The sequence below is a fragment of the Dromaius novaehollandiae genome, chromosome 35 (genome assembly GCF_036370855.1).
Source record: "Dromaius novaehollandiae isolate bDroNov1 chromosome 35, bDroNov1.hap1, whole genome shotgun sequence".
Classification (NCBI taxonomy): Eukaryota; Metazoa; Chordata; class Aves; order Casuariiformes; family Dromaiidae; genus Dromaius; species Dromaius novaehollandiae.
The window spans coordinates 463,968-482,763 of NC_088134.1; the positions used below are offsets into that span (position 1 = coordinate 463,968).

The window sequence follows — 18,796 nt, forward strand, 5'->3', positions numbered from 1 at the left end:
GGACCAGAGGGAGGGGCCGGGGGAGGGGCCGGGAAGGGGGAGGGGCCGGGGGAGGGACGTGGGGGGGGAGCGGCGGGAGGGGCCGGGGGGAAGGCGGGAGGGGGCGAGAAAGGCGGGGGGAGGGGCCGGGGGGCGGCGCCGGGGCCGCGTGTGAGGAGCGCGGCAGGGCCGGGGGGGGGCACGGGGGGGGGGGGGACAGGGCCACGATGCGGGGCCACGCCAGCTCCGGGGGACACGGGGGGACCCGGGACAGGGGACCCGGGGGAGGGGACAGGGGTGACCGGTCCCGCCGGAGCCCCGTCAGGTGCCGCCAGGGGGCCGGGGAGCGGCCGGCTCCGTCGCGTGGCGAGGCCACGTCGCGCTGTCACGTGTCAGGGAACGCGTCACGCTGTCACGTGTCAGGGAACACGTCACGTTCCCTCACGTCTTGGGGTCACGTCACACTGTCACGTGTCAGGGAACACGTCACGTTCCCTCACGTCTTGGGGTCACGTCACACTGTCACGTGTCAGGGCCACGTCCGGCTCCGTCATGGGACACGCAGCAGGGCACACGTTCCCCCCCCCCCCACGCGTGTCAGGGCCTCCTCATCCTGCCCCGCCCCCCCACGCGTGTCGGGGCCCCCGTCCCCCCCCATCCCACTCCGCCCCTCCCCCATGCGTGTCAGGGCGCCGCTGGCCTCGGGGCGCTGGGGCAGTTTGTGGCGCCATTTTGGGGCCAGACAGGCAGGTTTGGGGCCACTGCCCCTCGTCACGGGGGGGGGGAGCAGGGGGCTCGTTAGCGGGGGCTGCTAACGAGTGGGGCTGGGGGGGGCAAGAAAGAGAGACAGAGAGAGAGAGAGAGGACACCAGGCAGGTCGAGTCACAGCATGTTTATTGCGGGGCTGTCGTGACATGGAGCTCGTCGGGACCCAGAGCCCATCGTGACATGGAGCTCGTCAGGACACGGAGCCCATCGTGACATGGAGCTCGTCAGGACATGGCGCCTGTCATGACATGGAGCTCATCGTGACATGGAGCCCATCACGACACAGAGCTCGTTGGGACCCAGAGCCCATCATGACATGGAGCCCGTTGTGACAGGCGGCCCATCGTGACACAGGGCCACCCTGAAACGCGGCTATCGTGCTGTGACATGGGGCCACAGGCCAAGACAGGCCTGTTGCAGAGCCCGTCGCGATGTGGGGCCCGTCACGACACGATGCCTGTCGCGACATGGGGCCCGTCGCGACGCAGCGGCAGGGACAGCGCGGGCGCCGCGGGGAGTCGAACCCCGTCCCGGCGCGGCGGGAGTGCCGCCACCGGCGCCTTTTGCTTTTTTGGTCCCTTCGCCGCAGGAGAAAAGCAAAACCTGAGACAACGAGAGCTTCGTTCTCTCAGGAAAAGAAAACCTGCGGCCGCCCCCGCCGCCCCCAAAAGCGGGGGCTCCCCCAAAGCGGGGGCTCCCCCCTGCCCACACCGGGGCCAAGAACCACCACCGCCTGCGGTGGGTTTTTTGGGGGGAAAAGGCCGGTTTTGGGGACCGCGGGGCGCGGCGGTGGCGGCGCTGCGGGGCCGGGATGCAGTCACCGCTCCCCGCTGGGGCCCAGAAACCCCTTTTTTGTCTCTTTTTTTCCGTGAACTCCTCATTTGGGTCGTGTCTCCCCAGGTTTGGGGTACGTAACAGAGAGAAGCGTGTTCACCTGGGCTGGGTCCGCCGGGTGTCGCGACCCCCTTAGCTGCGGCTCCCGCCGCCCTCTGCAAAGTAATCTGGACACCAGGGTTGCCCCCGCCGCCCCCCGCCCCGAAACCGCCCGGAAACGGGGTTTACGGCCCAAAGCAGGGCTCGGCCGGCCGGGCCGGCGCCCGCACTCGAAGCGGCTGCCAAGGAAAGCGGGACCCCGGGACACGCCGTGAGCGGCCCCTCGCCGCGGGGGCTGGTCCCCTGAACCTGCCCGTTTGGGATTTGCCTTTTTTCGGCGTTTTTTACCTCAATCTGGCTCGTCGCTGAGGAAATTTAAGCTCCGGCGCGCCAGCCCCTGCCCGCGCCGCGGGAAGCACCGTTACCTAACGCGGCTCCTCACACTGCTCTCCTGCTGGGCCGCCGGGCTCTCTGTGGGCCTCATTCTGCCTTTTTTTGCCTTTCTTTTTGCCTTTTTTTCCTTGTTTTTCCTTTTTTTCCTTTTTTCTCATTTTTTTTCCTTTTTTTTTTTTTTTTTTTCCTCCTTTTTTTCCTTTTTTGCTTTCCTGTTTAACTTCCCAAGCACTAGCTCCAGGCCTGCGGCCCTGTTACTGGCCCGCGGCCGCTGCCGCCTCGGCCGGGGCGGGGGACGTCTGTAGGAAGAGAAGCTGGAAGAAGCGGTGAGCCCCCCCGCGCGCCCGCCCGGTGATTAGCAGCGCCGCTAACGAAGGGGGCCGGGGGCTGGGGGTGCCTGCGCGGGGGGGGGGGGGGGGGGGGCCTGCCTGAATTGGGGACGTTTTGGGGTTTCTTCCGCTCGCTGCTGCCCGTCTCGGGCGCTCGGTGAGGGAAAATGCCGGAAAACCGAGGGGAACGCGGCCGCCCCCGACCCCTACGGCTCCTTTATGCTCCTAAATCAAACAAAACCCGCGTTTTCCACCAAAAAGGGGGGTGCGGGGGGGGGGGGGGAACGGACACCCACAGCGGCCCGAGCGTGCGCGAGCACCGAGGGACTTAGCTGCCAGCAGTGCCTTAGCTTGGGGGTTCCTCGCTCTTTTTTTGGCGTTTTTTTTGTTTTTGGGGTTTATTTTTTGGTGGCTCCTGGACGAAATGCAGCAAAACTCCTCCTCAAGCTGAGAAACCTGTCTGAGGGCAGCGGGGACACGCGCCAAAGCCACCTCCTCCTCCTCCTCCTCCTCCTCACTGCGGCCGATCCCACATTACTGCCGGCTGCAGCAGCTCGCGCCTCATCCTCCGATCCAGCGAGCAACATCCGCACCCCTTCTGGCAGAAGCAGCATCAACAGAGAGCGGGTTTTTATAGATATACACGCATTTTTTCCCCTTTTTTGGCGCGTTCTCGCTCCCGACCTGCGCCCGGAGCTCCTCCCGCGCCCCTGAGCCAAGCCGGGCCTCTCGAGCGGCGCTTCCCGGCGCGAAGCCTCCCGGCCGGCGCCCGCCATCGGCCGCGCTCCCCGCGCGCACGCACAGCTTGGGGGGGTTTGGGGTAGAATATGGGGTTTTTCCCCCCGCGGGGGTGTTAAGAGCTGCGAGACGGAGCCTCTCCCGCCCCTTCGGCCTCTCCCATGCGGTTCTTCCCCCCCCGCCGCCGCGCGCACGAGACGGCAGCGCCCCGAAAGCAGCCGCCTGCTCCCCCTCCGCGACCCAACATCTCCGTTAGCCAAAACCCTCGGGAAACGCCCCAAAGAGCCGCGCGCTGCTTTCCGCCGCGCCGCCGGCCGCTCATGCCCCGTTTCCCCCCGTTTTGCCCCGTTTCCCCGGCGCCGTCGCGCCCTGCCCGGGGCCCTGCGGAGGTGCGCGGCCTCCCCCCCCAGCGCCTTCGAGGCCGCGCGTTACTTGCCACAGTCGACGCTGACGGTTTTGATTATATATATATTTTTTCCTCTCTCATTCCTAAACTTACGATTACTTTTTGCCTTTTTTTTTTTTGCAGTTTGCTGAGAAAAACCTGAAAATACACAATGTTACGCCCCCCCCCCCCCAAAACAACCCCCTCCCTCCGCTGCACTTGCTGCCGCCCCCCCGCCGGCGAGCGCATGCCGCGAGCACCCGGGGCCGTGCGGGATTTGGGCTTTTTCTCCTTTTCCCCCCCCCCAGCAGGGGCTCGAGCGTCTGCAGAAAGCCTGGAAAAGCCAATTTTTACGCCTCCCCCCCCAACACAACAAGACACCGTTGCTTGTCCCCCCCGCCGCCTCCCCGGAACGAGGCACCTTCAAACGAGCACAGCACCGGCGCCGGGGTCGGAAAGGGCTTACGTCCCAAATGAGGCCGAATTAAGAAAAGCGGCGCGCGGCGGCTTTCGCTCTCCTCGCACCCCAGCTCGCTTTTCCTCATTATTATTACTTTTATCACCATTTTTTTTCCTTTGTCACTTTTTGTCCTACTGTCACCTCTCGCCGGCTGGTTCTAGGCTTTTCTAGCCACACACCTGAGGGGGGAAGAAGACTGGACATGTTTTGCCCCCCCCAACCCCCTCCCGCAATACAGAACAAAACGACATTTTTTTTTTTCCTTTTTTTGGTCCCAAAACGGGGTGGGGGGTCGGGAGGGGGAAAACAGAACAAAACAGCACAGGTTCTCACTTACTCTGCGGAGCGGGTGGCGGTACCTACGGTATTTACGGCTGGAGCGAGCGCGGCGATGCCTTTTTTGGTTTTGGGGGGTTTTTTGGCTTTTTTTTTTTTTAATTATGAGGCTTCCTGCCCCCGTGGCGGTCGCGAGCCCGGGGGGGGCCGGGGGGCGGCTTCTGGGCCTGATGCCGTGAGCAAGGGAGGCCTGAAAAGAGAAACACCCGCCCGGCCGGCCCCCCCCGCGCCCCCCCGGCCCGCGCGAGGGTGGAAGGAGCCCGGCGAGGGGGGACGGGGGGGGGTTACCGCAGCTGCCGGCGCGGCCCCCGCCGCTCTCCCCGCCGCCGTCGCCGTGCTCCGCGCCCGGGGCTCCCGCCTCGCCGGCCTCCAGCTTCGCCCCTGCCACCGGCCCATTCCGAATTTCCGCCTCTATCTTCACCAATTTCCACCGGCTCGTCTGAATTGCCGCCTCTAGCTTCACCAATTCCCACGGGGTTTTACATTTTCGCCTCTATCTTCACCAATTTCCACCGGCTCTTTCCAAAATTTTGCCTCTATCTTCACCAATTTCCACCGGCTCTTTCCAAATTTTCACCTCTAGCTTCACCAATTTCCACTGGGTTTTAAATTTTCACCTCTATCTTCACCAATTTCCACTGGCTCTTTCTGAATTTTTGCCTCTATCTTCACCAATTTCCACTGGCTCTTCTCTATTTTCGCTTCTAGCTTCACCAATTTCCACTGGCTTTTCTACGTTTTCGCCTCTAGCTTCACCAATTTCCAATGGGTTTAACATTTTTGCCTCTATCTTCACCAATTTCCACTGGCTCTTTTAAATTTTTGCCTCTAGCTTCACCAATTTCCACCAGCTCTTTTAAAATTTCACTTCTAGCTTCACCAATTTCCACTGGCTCTTTCCAAATTTTCGCAGCTAGCTTCACCAATTTCCACTGGCTTTTCTACGTTTTCGCCTCACCAATATCCACCGGCTCCTCGCGATCCTGCCTCTGCCTCTGCGTCCGCCTGCCGCCTCCTCAGGCAAAGAAAGTCCTTTCCCAGCTACGGTTTTTTATATATGTATAGACATATATGTATATTTTTTGCTATGCCTTCGCTCAAAATACAGCTCTTTTCCTTTTGCTCCTTTTTTGCTCAGTCCGGCACATCGAGCTCGTTTAAGAGCTTGAGAAACTTCCGCTCGCGTCCAATACGCCATTAGCGGTAATTAGAGATAATCAAAGGCTTCGCAAGCCTCAGCAACTTTTTCACAAAGTCCTTTTTTTTTTTATATACAGCTTTTCCTCCTGCCTTTTCTACAAGCTTTGCAACCGGGTGCAGGTGCCCTGATGCCTATAGAAGCACAGCTGTACATATATATATTTTAATCTTCCTCTTTAAGCCTCTGACCTCCCCTTCTCTCTTCTTCGATCCTCTTCTAAGTTGCCTTCTGCCTTCTAGCAGTAAAATCCTTCTCTCTTCTAAGCAGCCTCTCGCCAAGAAAAACCTTCCCTTCCTTCGGCTTTCCCACCTCCCGTGAGGCTCCTCAGCGGTTCCCTCCACCAACCCCAACTCGCCTTTTCCTAATCACGGCCTCCGCTTCTCCTCGCCTCGCTCCCCTGCGCCAAGCGGCCCCTCCGCTGCCACCAACCCCCCAAACCGGGCTGGTTCTGCGCCGCCGCGTCCCGACCCGGCGTGAAGCCGAGCCTGGGGCCAAAATCGCTCTTCAACATCCTGGTTGTTCCCCCTTGATCCTCTTTTACAGAATTTATCTTCGATTCTAAGCTTGTCTTGTTCGCTTCTAAATACCTCTTCCCTTATACGCTTGGGTTTTCTTTTCTTCAAAATTTATTTTCTCTTTTCTATTAATCTTCCTTTCTTTCACATCATCTTCTATCTTTCTTTCCGGTAAGATTTAGCATTTTATCTCAACCGCTATCTTTTCTCTTTTTGTTTCGGCTTCCTCTCTTCCAAGGGTTAAAAAACCGCCTTCCGCAGGCTTGTGAAAAGCCCCGTTTCCTGTGATCCTGTCCCCAAACCTCGGCTCGCCCCCCCCGCACCTAGCGCGTCCCGCTCCTCGCTCCCTGCCGCTCGCCTCTTCCAGCTGCCTCGCATGCTCTTTTTAATCTTCGGTTTAAAAATCTTCTGTTTTCCTCCGCTAATTAATCGCTTTCTTTTTTTTTTTAAGAGCGAACCCTAGTTAGGTCTAATTTTTTTTTTAAGATTTCAGTAGAATCTCAATAGAATCTGTATTTTAGGGCGTCTCTGGCTGCTGCCCCGGCCCTGCGAGCCCCTGCGCTGCCTCCCTCGCGCTCCCTGCGGCTCTGGGCCGCCCGCCCCGCCGCCGCCCTTATAACGGTTCCTGGGCCGCTGCACCGGCTCCTTCCGCGCCGCCGAGCCCGCCCCCCCCGGGCAAAATAATCCCCGGAATGCCAAAAAAAAACAAAAAAATGTGATTTTCTAAATCACGCCTTGCCGCTCGCTCCCCACCCCCCCATCCCTCCGCCCCCGGCCTCTGCAAAACGGGGAGGAAAAGGCGCTCGGCGGCACGCACGCCGCGGCGGAAAAACAGCAAAAGTCGCCACCGGCTTGTGATTTTTTGCTGGGGGAGAGGGTTGAACTGCGACCCCCCCCCCCCCCAAAATATAACCCCTGCTTGGGGCGAGGCAGCAGGAGCCTTTTTTAATGTGTTTTTGGGTGTTTTTTTAGCTGATTTGCCCTGTTTTTGCTGCGTCATGGTGCTGGTACGGGGGGGGGTGGGGGGGGATGTTTTCCTCCTGAATCCGGCTCCCTGAATCCGCACGGACACAGATCTTCGGGTGAGGTCAGAGCCCGCGGGCCGGGCCGCGTCTCCACGCCTCGCATGGGGCCTTTCTGGAGGAAAATCCCCCCGAAAACACCCCCCTGTGCCCTGCGTCTCCTGGCAAAGCACGAGCAAAGCTCATTTTTATGATGATCCCCCCCCGAAGGGCACCCAAATGTCCGACGTCAGGAAGCACTCAAGGTTGTGCCGAATTTAACCAAATTTTTAAAAAATCCCTGTCGGCAGCAGGATCCCCAGACGCCCCGAACCCGCGGGGGACGCGTGATTCACGCCGCTCGGCCGGGCAGCGGCAGCGTCCCCGCCGTGCCGAGCGCTTGAACACGGCTGCCGCGAGCGTGTTTGCAGCGTGACGCGCTTCATCCGACCGGGACCGACGGCCTCTGCCTGTTTTTCCAGGGCGTTTCCCGCGGGACAAGGTGGTGCTGCAGTATTTTGTGATTTAGACCGGCAAATCTATGTTTTTTTAACCGCTTCAAAGTCAGGCCGGGATCTTCATGTCGGTATTGAAAAGGATTTTGTAGTTAATCTGCGAGATTATTGCGACGGCTTTGCTGTAAGCAATGATTTGCACATTTTTCTGATATTTTTTACCCGTGAAAACCCTTCTCGAACACAGCCCACAAACGAGCAGGCTTCAGACTTACTTTATGGGGTGCAACGCAGCGAGGGGCCGCGTTTGCTGGCTGCCGTTTCTCCGGCAATTCGGTGCTTTTGGGGCATTTTACACCCGAATGGTCAATCTGGAAAGGGGAAACATGCAGCTGCTTCCTGCATGATGGAAATTTCCAGCAAAGGCTTTTTTTGCTTTCCTATCTCAAGGGAAAGAAAAGGGGGGGGGGGGGAATTGGGTGGAAATGCTCAGTTTTTCCTGGGAAGCTTTTAAAAGCTCAGAACCAGCCCGAATGAGGCTGTTTCCGTCTTGCTCCGGGTGGAAATTTTCGCCCTTTGTGTCCAACATCCCCTTCAGGGCTGTTTATCCATGTTTGGTTGTTGGTTACCGACTGAAAACACGTTACTTAACACAGAATTACAGGCAACGCTTAAAAAAAATCATCGCCAAGGTGGTGATGGTGGCATTTTGGCTCCTTTTTGCCCATAATTCCCATCTTTGGCCCCCAAAATGGGGGTTCGCCCCTCACAGAGACCGTTTCGGAGTTGATCCTGGGGGGAAACCTCCCGTTTACCAACCCAATTTGCTTCATTAATGCGCCAGTTCCTCCTAACGTGGCCTCCCCTCCCAAAAGAGCGTTTTTAATGATTTTTCACAGCAGAATCACTGCAAAGGGGGGGTGATTACACCTCCGAGACCCCCCCCAGCTGCCTTTAACCCAGGCAAACCAAAGCACCGCTTAAATAAAAGGTGGCACAGAACCTCCTCCCCCCCCAACACTCCACTTTCTGCCTTCATCCCCTCCCCCTTTCCACCTCCGTAAAGGCCCCAAATTAGCGATTTTGGGGGCGGTGACGGCGGCGCGGAGGGATCCGCCGCGTGAGGCGGCTCCGCGGCCGGTTCTAACCGGCTCCAACCGGCCGCAGCCGCCGCCCCCGCCGCGGCTGCGGGTGGCGCAGTGCGGTACTGCGCATGCGCAGTCCCCCCCCTCCCCGCCGGGGGGCGGCTTGCCGCAGTGGCGATTGGGGGGGGGGGGGGGGGGGGCGGCTCTGCCGTGCCCCAAAGTGGCCAGAAAAGGGCAAATTCCCCTCCGGGTTCGGCTGGCGGCCGTTGTGCACCCCCCCCTTCCCCCGGCCCAGCGGGAAAGTGGCAGAAAACCCCTTTTTCCCTGCTTTTTACCTCAGAAAGCAGCGCTGAGAGTGTGCCCCCCCCCCCCCAAAGGCGGGCTGTGGTGTTTGCCCCCAAATACCACAACATCCCCCCGTAGCGGCCGGAAAAAGCCCGTTTCCCCTGCTTTTTACCTCAGAAAGCAGCGGTGAGAGTGTGTGCCCCCCCCCCTGAGGTGGGCCGTGGTTTTTGTCCCAGCCACCACAAAAATCTCACTCTGGTTGTGAGGGAAAAAGCACTGTTTTTCCACAAATTTTCACCCCAAAGGGGCCCGGCAAGGGGGACCACCCCCCCCCCCCCCGGACAGCGCAGTGGAAACGGGGAACAAACAGTGATTCCGGGCTGTTTTCCTTTGGGGGAAATGGAACAAAAAGCCTTTTCCAAAATATTTGCTGTTTTCCCCCGGTTTGTGCCCCGTGTGCTGGGTTTCGGGGCCCTGTTTACGGGTTGCTGGTCGGCACCGATGATATTTACAGCTTCTCCTAAAAGCATTTACTAAACACGCGACTTTCACTAACTCCCTTTCCCTCCTTAAAAACCACCAACCTCGGGAATCTGCAGCGCTGCGGCGCTGGGGGGGGCGGCAAATGCGGCAAAACCCCCCCAAAACGGCCCCGGGTTGCTGGGCGGCCGCCGGGTCGATGCTGTGCGTCCCCGTGTCCCCGCGGCCGCCCAGCAAACCACGTCCGTGACCCACGGATCGTACACGGGCCCTTGTACGTGGACCCGTGACCCACAGATCACACATGGACCCTTGTATGTGGACCCACACGCCTCGCACACGGATCTGTGACTCACGGATCGTACACGGGCCCTCGCACACGGACCCGTGACCCACAGATCACACGTGGAGCCTCGTACATGGACCCACACGCCTCGCACACGGATCTGTGGCCCATGGATCACACGTGGACCCTCGTACACGGCCCCTCATGCCCCACACATCTCCCCGTGACCCACGGATCACGCGTGGCCCCTCGCGCACGGACCTGCGTGCTTCAGGTCTCCCCCTCCCCGGGGCTGGCGGCCGCTAACGAGCCGCTTTCGTTAGCCGGCCCTAAGATGGCCGCCATCACGTGGGGCAGCCATTTGGCAGCGGCACCGCCACCCCCCCACCCCTCCCCCCCCCCGGCTGCTGGGCTCCCGCTGCCTAACGAGCCCCCGAGTGCTAACGAGCCCCTCGTTAGCCCCGAGCCCCGGCCTGGAGCAGACGGGGCCGGGCCGGGACACGGATGGGGCGTGACGGAGGCGTGACAGGACCACGACACGGATGGCAGTGTGACAGGGACATGGACAGAGCGGTGACAGGGACGGGGGGGGGACATAGATGGGGCGTGACACAGCCGTGACGAGACCATGACACGGATGGGGCGTGACGGGGACGGGCTGGGACACGGACGGGGTGTGACACAGCTGTAATGGGGCCATGACACGGATGGGGCGTGACGGGGACGGGCTGGGACACGGACGGGTCCAGGATTGGGCACAGGATCATGACAGAGCTGTGAACACGGGCACGATCACAGCACAGGCGTGACGGAGCCGTGAACACGGGCAGGGTCACGGCACAGGCGTGACGGAGCTGTGAACATGGGCAAGGTCATGGCACACGCATGACAGAGCCGTGACAGAGCCACGAACACAGGCAGGATCACGACACAGGCGTGACGGAGCCGTGACGGAGCCGTGAACACGGGCAGGGTCACAACACAAGTGTGATAGAGCCATGACAGAGCCATGAACACAGGCGGGGTCACGGCACAGGCGTGACAGAGGTGTGACGGAGCCATGAACACGGGCAGGGTCACGGCACAGGCGTGACAGAGCCATGACGGAGCCACAAACACAGGCAGGATCACAGCACAGGCGTGACAGAGCCGTGAACATGGGCAAAGTCACGGCACAGGCATGACAGAGCCGTGACGGAGCCATGAACACAGGCAGGATCACGACACAGGCGTGACAGAGCCATGACGGAGCCACAAACACAGGCAGGATCACAGCACAGGCGTGACAGAGCCGTGAACATGGGCAAAGTCACGGCACAGGCATGACAGAGCCGTGACGGAGCCATGAACACAGGCAGGATCACGACACAGGCGTGACGGAGCCGTGACTGAGCCGTGAACACGGGCAGGGTCACGGCACAGGCGTGACGGAGCCATGAACGGGGGCGGGATCAGGACAGAGCCGTGACAGAACCATGACAGAGCCATGACCGGGGCGGGATCACGGCACAGGCGTGACGGAGCCATGAACATGAGCACGGTCACGACACAGGCGTGACGCAGCCGTGACGCAGCCACACGGGAGCCGTGAGCAGGGCGCCGCAGCCGCGTCCCCGTTTATTAGCGGGGCCGGTCCAAAGCACGTGTGTGCGGGGGGGGCCCGGACGCCTGGGCCCCGGGGGGGGGGGGCTCAGCCCTGCTCCAGCGCGGCCCCCCCCGGCACGGGCGTGTAGGTGCCCCCGTGCGCGGCCCCCCCGTGCGTGGCCCCCCCGTGCGAGAACTGGCGCCCGAAGAAGGAGGCCGTGCGCCGGGGGGGCTTCACCCGCCGCAGCTCCTGCCCTGGGGGGGGGAAGGGGGGGGTCACCCGGACGCCTGGGCCCCCCAATCCCTGCCCCCCCCCCAGACGCCTGGGCCCCACCTCCCGGACGCTGGGGGCCCTGTTCCAACCCCCCCACCCAACCCGGACGCCTGGGTCCCCTGGAAGCTGTCCCCCCCCCAGACACCTGCATCCCCTGAGACCCCCCCCGGACTCCTGGACCCCCCCAGCCCGGACGCCTGGGTCCCCTGGGCCCCCCCCCGGATACCTGGGCCCTCCCTTCTCGGACACCTGGGCCCCTGGGATCCCCCCCGACTCCTGGGCCCCCACTTCCCGGACACCTGGGCCCCCCCCTCCCCGGATGCCTGGGTTGCCTGAGACCCCCCCCCGGACGCCTGGGCCCCCAGCAACCCCCCCCCCGCCCGGACGCCTGGGCCCCGCGCGCACCGTCGTCGACGTAGTCGATGGTGTTGAGCCGCTGGAGCCGGGGGCGGGTGACGCTGTCCTGGCGCCGCAGCGGGGCCCGGGGGGGGCCGGGGCCGTCGCCCCCCCCCAGCGCGATGCAGCACTCGATGAGGGCGCTCATGAGCTCCGCCTGCAGGGGGGGGGGGTAAAGGGGGGGTGACGGCACCCCAAAACACCCCAAACTGCCCCAAAATACCCTCAAACTGCCCCAAACCGCCCCACGGGCACCCAGGGGTGAGTCCCGGGGGTTTCTGCCCCACGGCAGGTCCCTGGGGGGGGGGTTCCAGCCCCACGGCAGCTCCCAGCCCCACGGCGGGTCCCTGGGGGGGTCCCAGCCCCACGGCGGGTCCCTGGGGGGGTGGTCCCAGCCCCACGGCAGCCCCCAGCCCCACAGCAGCCCCGGGGGGGGGGGTCCAGCCCCATGGCAGCTCCCAGACCCATAGCAGGTCCCCGGGGGGGTCCCAGCCCCAGAGCACCCCCCACCCCACGGCGGCTCCCTGGGGAAGGTTCCAGCCCCACGGCTGGGCCCCAGAGGGGGGGTCCCAGCCCCACAGCAGCCCCCAGCCCCACGGCAGCCCCCAGCCCCACGGCGGCCCCCCCTCACCTGGGGGGAGAGGACGCGCAGCAGCCGGTTGACGGGGGAGCCCTCGTGGTCGCCGTCGAACTCGAGCCACAGCTGGGGCGGCCCCACGGCCTCCTCCTGCCCCACGGCGTCCGCCGGCCCCACGGCGTCGCCCGGCCCCACGGCGCCCACCAGCTCCCAGCACAGCTCGGGGAAGGCCAGCGTCAGCAGCACGTGCTGCGGCGCCGGGGGTCAGACCCACAGCATCGCCCGCCGCCCCACGGCATTGCCCGCTGCCCCACGGCAGCCCCACGGCAGCCCCCAGCTGCCCCACAGATACCCCCACGGCCCCCAAACTGCCCCATGGTGCCCCTAAGAGGCCCCATGGCATCCCCCAGTGCCCCCCAGCTGCCCCACGGTGCCCCCCAGCTGCCCCATGGGGTCCCCCACTGCCCCCCAACTGTCCCACGTCATCCCCCAGCGCCCCCCAACTGTTGCTTTTGCCCCCCAACTGCCCCCCAGTAGCCCCACAGCATCCCCAGGGCCCCCCAGCTGCCCCATGGGGTCCCCCACTGCCCCCCAACTGCCCCAAGACATCCCCCAGCGCCCCCCAACTGTTGCTTTTGCCCCCCAACTGCCCCCCAGCAGCCCCACGGCATCCCCAGGGCCCCCCAACTTCCCTCCAGTGCCCCCAGTGCCCCATGGCATCACCCAACTGCCACTTGTGCCCCCCAACTGCCCCCCAATTGCGCCCTTGTGCCCCCCAACTGCCCCCCAGCAGCCCCATGGTGCCCCTTTGTGCCCCCCAGCACCCCCTTGTGCCCCCCAACTGCCCCCCAGCGGCCCCACAGCATCCCCCAGTGCCCCCCAGCTGCCCCACAGTGTCCCCAGCTGCCCCATGGCATTGCCCGACTGCTGCCTGTGCCCCCTCAACAGCCCCACAGCCCCCCAAGTGCCCCCCAATGGCCCCCCGGCGCCCCCCAGCACCCCCTCGTGCCCCCCGGCCCGGCCCCACCTGCTCGCGGGGGTCGATGATGCTGACGCCCTCCAGCCCCACGGCGACGCTCACGGCCCGGCGGCCCCCCCGGCTCAGCAGCCCCCCGGGCGGGCGGTCGATGGCCCCCGGGAAGAAGGCGCACCTGGGGGGGGCCCGGACGCCTGGGTCCCCCCTCCTGCTGCCCCCTCCCCCTCCCACTGCCCCCTCCCCCGACGCCTGGGCCCCCCCAGATGCCTGGGTCCCTCCTGGACACCTTGGGCCCCCCCCCGGACACCTGGGCCCCTCCCCTAATACCCCCCCCCCGACACCTGGGCCCTTCTTGGATGCCCGGGTCCCCCCTAGACACCTTGGGCCCCCCCCCCGGACACCTGGGCCCCTCCTCTAATACCCGCCCCCCCCCCCCAGACACCTGGGCCCTTCTTGGATGCCCGGGTCCCCCCTACACACCTTGGGCCCCCCCCAGACACCTGGGCCCCTCCCCAGATACCTGGGCCCCTCCCGGACGCCTGGGCCCCCCCGATACGAAGAGTTCTCCCTCCCCTAATGCCAGGGTCCCCCCGACACCCGCTCCCTCTCCTTGGCACGGCTCCCCGGACGCCTGGGCCCCCCTCCCCGGACACCTGGGCCCCCCCCGCTCACCCGTAGTAGGGCAGCTGGTGGCAGCGGCGCAGGAAGGCGCGGTAGAGGGCGGGGGGGGCGGCGGCGGGGCCGGGGGCGGCGCGGAAGGCTCGCAGCAGCCCCAGCTCCGGCGCCCCGCGGCCCCCCCGGCGCAGGGCCCCCAGCAGCCCCCGGGCGCCCCGCGGCCCCGGCACCTCCCGGCCCAGCAGCTGCCTGCGGGGGGGGGGGGGGGGGGGGGGGGGGGGCGATGCCGCCTCAGCCCTGCGCCCGGACGCCGGGGCCCCGCGGGGGTGGGGGGCACCCGGACACCGGGGCCCCTGGGGGGAATGTGGGGGCACCCGGACACCTGGGCCCCACAAGGAGGGGAGGGGGGCACCCGGACGCCTGGGCCCCACACGGAGGGGAAGGGGGCACCCGGACACCTGGGCCCCACACGGAGGGGAGGGGGGCACCCGGACACCTGGGCCCCTGGGGGGAATGTGGGGGCACCCGGACACCTGGGCCCCACAAGGAGGGGAGGGGGACTCCCGGATGCCTGGGCCCCTGGGGGGAATGTGGGGGCACCCGGACGCCTGGGCCCTACGAGGAGGGGAGGGGGGCACCCGGACGCCTGGGCCCCACAGGGAGGGGAAGGCGGCTCCCGGACGCCTGGGCCCCTGGGGGATGTGGGGGCACCCGGACGCTGCAAGGACGGGAAAGGGGTGGGGGCACCCGGACACCTGGGCCCCACAAGGAGGGGAGGGGGGCTCCCGGACGCCTGGGCCCCACAAGGAGGGGAGGGGGGCTCCCGGACGCCTGGGCCCCTGGGGGATGTGGGGGCACCCGGATGCCTGGGCCCTACGAGGAGGGGAGGGGGGCACCCGGATGCCTGGGCCCCTGGGGGATGTGGGGGCACCCGGACGCCTGGGCCCCTGGGGGATGTGGGGGCACATAAACACTGTGGGGGATGTGGGGGGAGCACCCGGACTCCTGGGCCCCGTGGGGACGGAGGAGAGGGGAGCACCCGAACGCCTGGGTCCCACAGGGACATGGGGCGACTGGGGGGCACCCGGACGCCTGGGCCCCTCCCAAACACGCAGCGTCCTGGCACGAAACAACCCGCCCGGACGCCTGGGCCCCAGCGGGGGCACCCGGACGCCTGGGTCCTCTGCCAGGCCGGGGGATGGGAAGCCGCGGGGAACAACAGCGCTTTGTTTGGGGGGCGGGGGAGGCTCCGGCCCGCGGCTCGGACGCCGGGGCCCCCGGGGGCGGGGGGTGCCGGGATGGGGGGGGTTGCCCGGACGCCGGGGCCCTCACCGCAGGGCGGCGGCGGTGTGGCGGCGCTCGTCGAAGGGGCCCAGGCGCAGGCGGCAGACGAGGGCGCCCAGCTCCTCGCGGTCCTCGGGGTCGCAGGGGTAGCGGCCGCCCAGCAGGTTCCCGCGCGCCTCCTCGTACAGCAGCCGCAGCAGCTCCTCGTCCTCCAGCTGCGCGCGGGCCCAGGCGTCCGGCACCGCCCGGGGCCCAGGCGTCCGGGGCAGCTCCCCTGCTGCCTCCACCCAGCCCCCGCAGGGCCCAGGCATCTGGGGGACCCCCCCCAGTTCCCCCCACCCAGCCCCCGCAGGGCCCAGGCATCCGGGACGAAGCCCCCAGCTCCCCCCACCCAGCCCCCGCAGGGCCCAGGCATCCGGGGGACCCCCCCCAGTTCCCCCCACCCAGCCCCCGCAGGGCCCAGGCATCCGGGACGAAGCCCCCAGCTCCCCCCACCCAGCCCCTGCAGGGCCCAGGCGTCCGGGGGACCCCCCCAAGCTCCCCCCACCCAGCCCCCGCAGGGCCCAGGCGTCCGGGACGAAGCCCCCAGCTCCCCCCACCCAGCCCCCACAGGGCCCAGCCGTCCAGGGGAACCCCCCAAGCTCCCCCCACCCGGCCCCCACAGGGCCCAGGCGTCCGGGGGACCCCCCCAGCTCCCCCCACCCAGCCCCTACAGGGCCCAGGCGTCCGAGGGAACCCCCCAGTTCCCCCCACCCAGCTCCCGCAGGGCCCAGGCATCCGGGGGACCCCCCAGCTCCCCCCACCCAGCCCCCGCAGGGCCCAGGCGTCCGGGGGACCCCCCCAAAGCTCCCCCCACCCAGCCCCCACAGGGCCCAGGCATCCGGGCAGCTCCGCTGCTGCCTCCACCCAGTTCCCACAGGGCCCAGGCGTCTGGGACAACCTCCCTGCTCCCCCCACCCAGCCCCCGCAGGGCCCAGGCGTCTGGGGAACCCCCCCCAAGCTCCCCCCACCCAGCTCCCGCAGGGCCCAGGCGTCCGGGAGCAGGGGGCCCAGGCGTCCGGGCCCTTCTCACCTGCAGCTCCTTCTTCTTGGAGAAGAAAACGTTCCTGCGCAGCTGCAGACACGGCTCATCTGCGGGGCGGGGGGGGGGACATGGCGTCAGGCGGGGGCCCAGGCGTCCGGGGGCCCAGGCGTCCCCCCCACCCCCCTGCAGGGGCCCCGGCGTCCGGCTCACCCTGGGCGACGGCGCTGTCGGAAGCGTCGCTGAAGCGCAGCAGCAGCTCCGGCCACTGGCGGCAGAGGCGGAAGGGCTGGTGCTTGGGCTTGAGCTGCACCTCTGGGGGGGGGGTCAGCGGGGGCCCAGGCATCCGGGCCCGACCCCAACCCCTGCCAAGGGCCCAGGCGTCCGGGCCTGACCCCAAACCCCCATGAAGGGCCCAGGCGTCCAGGATGGACCCTCAACCCCCGCCAAGGGCCCAGGCGTCCGGGCCTGACCCCAAACCCCCATGAAGGGCCCAGGCGTCCAGGATGGACCCTCAACCCCCGCCAAGGGCCCAGGCGTCCGGGCCTGACCCCAAACCCCGCCAAGGGCCCAGGCGTCCTTGCCCAACCCCCAACCCCTGCCAAGGGCCCAGGCGTCCGGGGCCCGTTCCCAAACCCCCGCCAAGGGCCCAGGCGTCCGTGCCCAACCCCCAACCCCCGCCAAGGGCCCAGGCATCCGGGCCTGACCCCAAACCCCCATGAAGGGCCCAGGCGTCCAGGATGGACGCTCAACCCCCGCCAAGGGCCCAGGCGTCCGGGCCCGTTCCCAAACCCCCGCCAAGGGCCCAGGCGTCCTTGCCCAACCCCCAACCCCTGCCAAGGGCCCAGGCATCCGGGCCCGTTCCCAAACCCCCGCCAAGGGCCCAGGCGTCCGTGCCCAACCCCCAACCCCTGACAAGGGCCCAGGCGTCCGGGGCCCGTTCCCAAACCCCCGCCAAGGGCCCAGGCGTCCGTGCCCAACCCCCAACCCCTGACAAGGGCCCAGGCGTCCGGGGCCCGTTCCCAAACCCCCGCCAAGGGCCCAGGCCTCCGTGCCCAACCCCCAACCCCTGACAAGGGCCCAGGCGTCCGGGGCCCGTTCCCAAACCCCCGCCAAGGGCCCAGGCGTCCGGGCCTGACCCCAACCCCTGACAAGGGCCCAGGCGTCCGGGGCCCGTTCCCAAACCCCCGCCAAGGGCCCAGGCGTCCGGGCCCGACGAAGCGGCGCAGGACGGTTGCCCAGAGGCCGGGGCCGCGGGCAGCCGGGTGCCTGGGCCCCCCCGGACTCCTGGCCCCCCCCGGACGCCGGGGCCCCGCTCACCGAGGAGGGGCGAGACGAGCCAGAGCGCCAGGGCGTCGGCGTTGGCCTCGGGCAGGCGCAGGGCGTCGCGCAGCAGCCGCAGCAGCTCGGCGGCCGTCGCCCCGGGCGGGTGCTCCAGCGCCAGCGGCACCGCCGCCCCGTCCGCCAGGAACACCAGCACGTCCGGCCCTGCGCGGGGGGGCCCCGGCGTCCGGGAGCGGGGGGTCGGGGGGGGCCCAGGCGTCCGAGCCCCGCCCAGCACCCCGCTCTGCCCAGCAGGGGCCCAGGCGTCCCGGGAGCCGGTCCCCCTCCTCCACTGGGGGACCCGGGCGTCCTGGCCACCCCCCCCCCGGGGGCCCAGGCGTCCGGGCGACCTCTCTCCCCCTATGGGCCCAGGTGTCCGGGTGCCCCCTCTTTTCCCAGGGGGCCCAGGCTTCCTAGCCACCCCCATGGGCCCAGGTGTCCCGTCCCGTCCCACCCCCCCCGGGGGCCCAGGTGTCCCGTCCCACCCCCCCACCAGGGGCCCAGGCGTCCGGGTGCCCCTTCCCCCCTCCATGGGCCCAGGCGTCCCGTCCCGTCCGGTCTCGTCCTCCCCTCTAGGGGCCCAGGCGTCCCGGCCCCCCCCCTCCAAGGGCCCAGGTGTCCGGGGGCCCCTGCCCCTCCTGGGGGCCCAGGTGTCCCGTCCCATCCCGCCCCCCCCCCCCCCCATGGGCCCCGGCGTCCCGGCCGCTCACCGGCCCCGCTCCCGCGCCGGGCTCCGCCGGGGGGCGCGGGCGGCCCCTCCCCCTCCATGCGCGGGGCCGGGGTCACGCCAGGGTCGCGCCGGGGTCACGGCGGGGTCGCGCCGGGGGCGGGGCGGGGTCAAGGCGCGCGCGCGCGCGCGGGCTCCGCTCGCCGCCGCCGCCGGCCGCCGCGCCGGAAGCGCCGCGAAGGGGCGGAGCCCCGCTCGACCACGCCCTCCCCAGAGGCCACGCCCCAAGAGGGCGAGGCGTCACATCGCCCCGCCCCCAGAATCACGTGATGGAGGCGGGAACGCGCCTACGGCGCTGCTGCCCCCTGGCGGAGGGGCGGAATGGGCGCCTGCCCCCCCCCCCCCGGACTCCTGGGCCCCCCGGACGCCTGGCCCTCCCCCCCCAGCACCCAGCCCCCCCCCCGACCCCTGGGCCCCCCCGACCCCCCCCCCGGTCGGCGCAGGAAGAGG

The 18,796-nt window shown here is 67.3% G+C and overlaps 1 protein-coding gene across 7 annotated transcripts; it reads right to left on the reverse strand.

Annotated features, from left to right (window-relative positions):
* Nucleotides 1-856: 856 nt before the first annotated feature.
* On the reverse strand, nt 857-18,565 carry FRMD8 (FERM domain containing 8). 7 transcript variants are annotated; one of them, XR_010386387.1, is made up of 10 exons: nt 18,330-18,565; nt 17,617-17,784; nt 16,510-16,611; nt 16,348-16,406; nt 14,049-14,240; nt 13,428-13,551; nt 12,455-12,649; nt 11,833-11,980; nt 7,709-11,408; nt 857-7,590 (listed from the first exon to the last, which is right to left on the reverse strand). XR_010386387.1 is itself a non-coding variant. In XM_064503240.1 (10 exons), the coding sequence occupies exons 1-10, from the start codon at nt 18,385-18,387 to the stop codon at nt 11,260-11,262; spliced, it is 1,362 nt and encodes a 453-aa protein (XP_064359310.1). In that variant the 5' UTR covers nt 18,388-18,561; the 3' UTR covers nt 11,111-11,259. The 7 variants fall into 7 exon arrangements, 3 of the variants coding, with proteins under 3 accessions (XP_064359311.1, XP_064359312.1, XP_064359310.1); XR_010386386.1 differs by having other exon boundaries at nt 857-7,615; XR_010386389.1 differs by having other exon boundaries at nt 4,330-4,838; nt 5,130-11,408.
* Between the last annotated feature and the right edge of the window lie 231 nt (nt 18,566-18,796).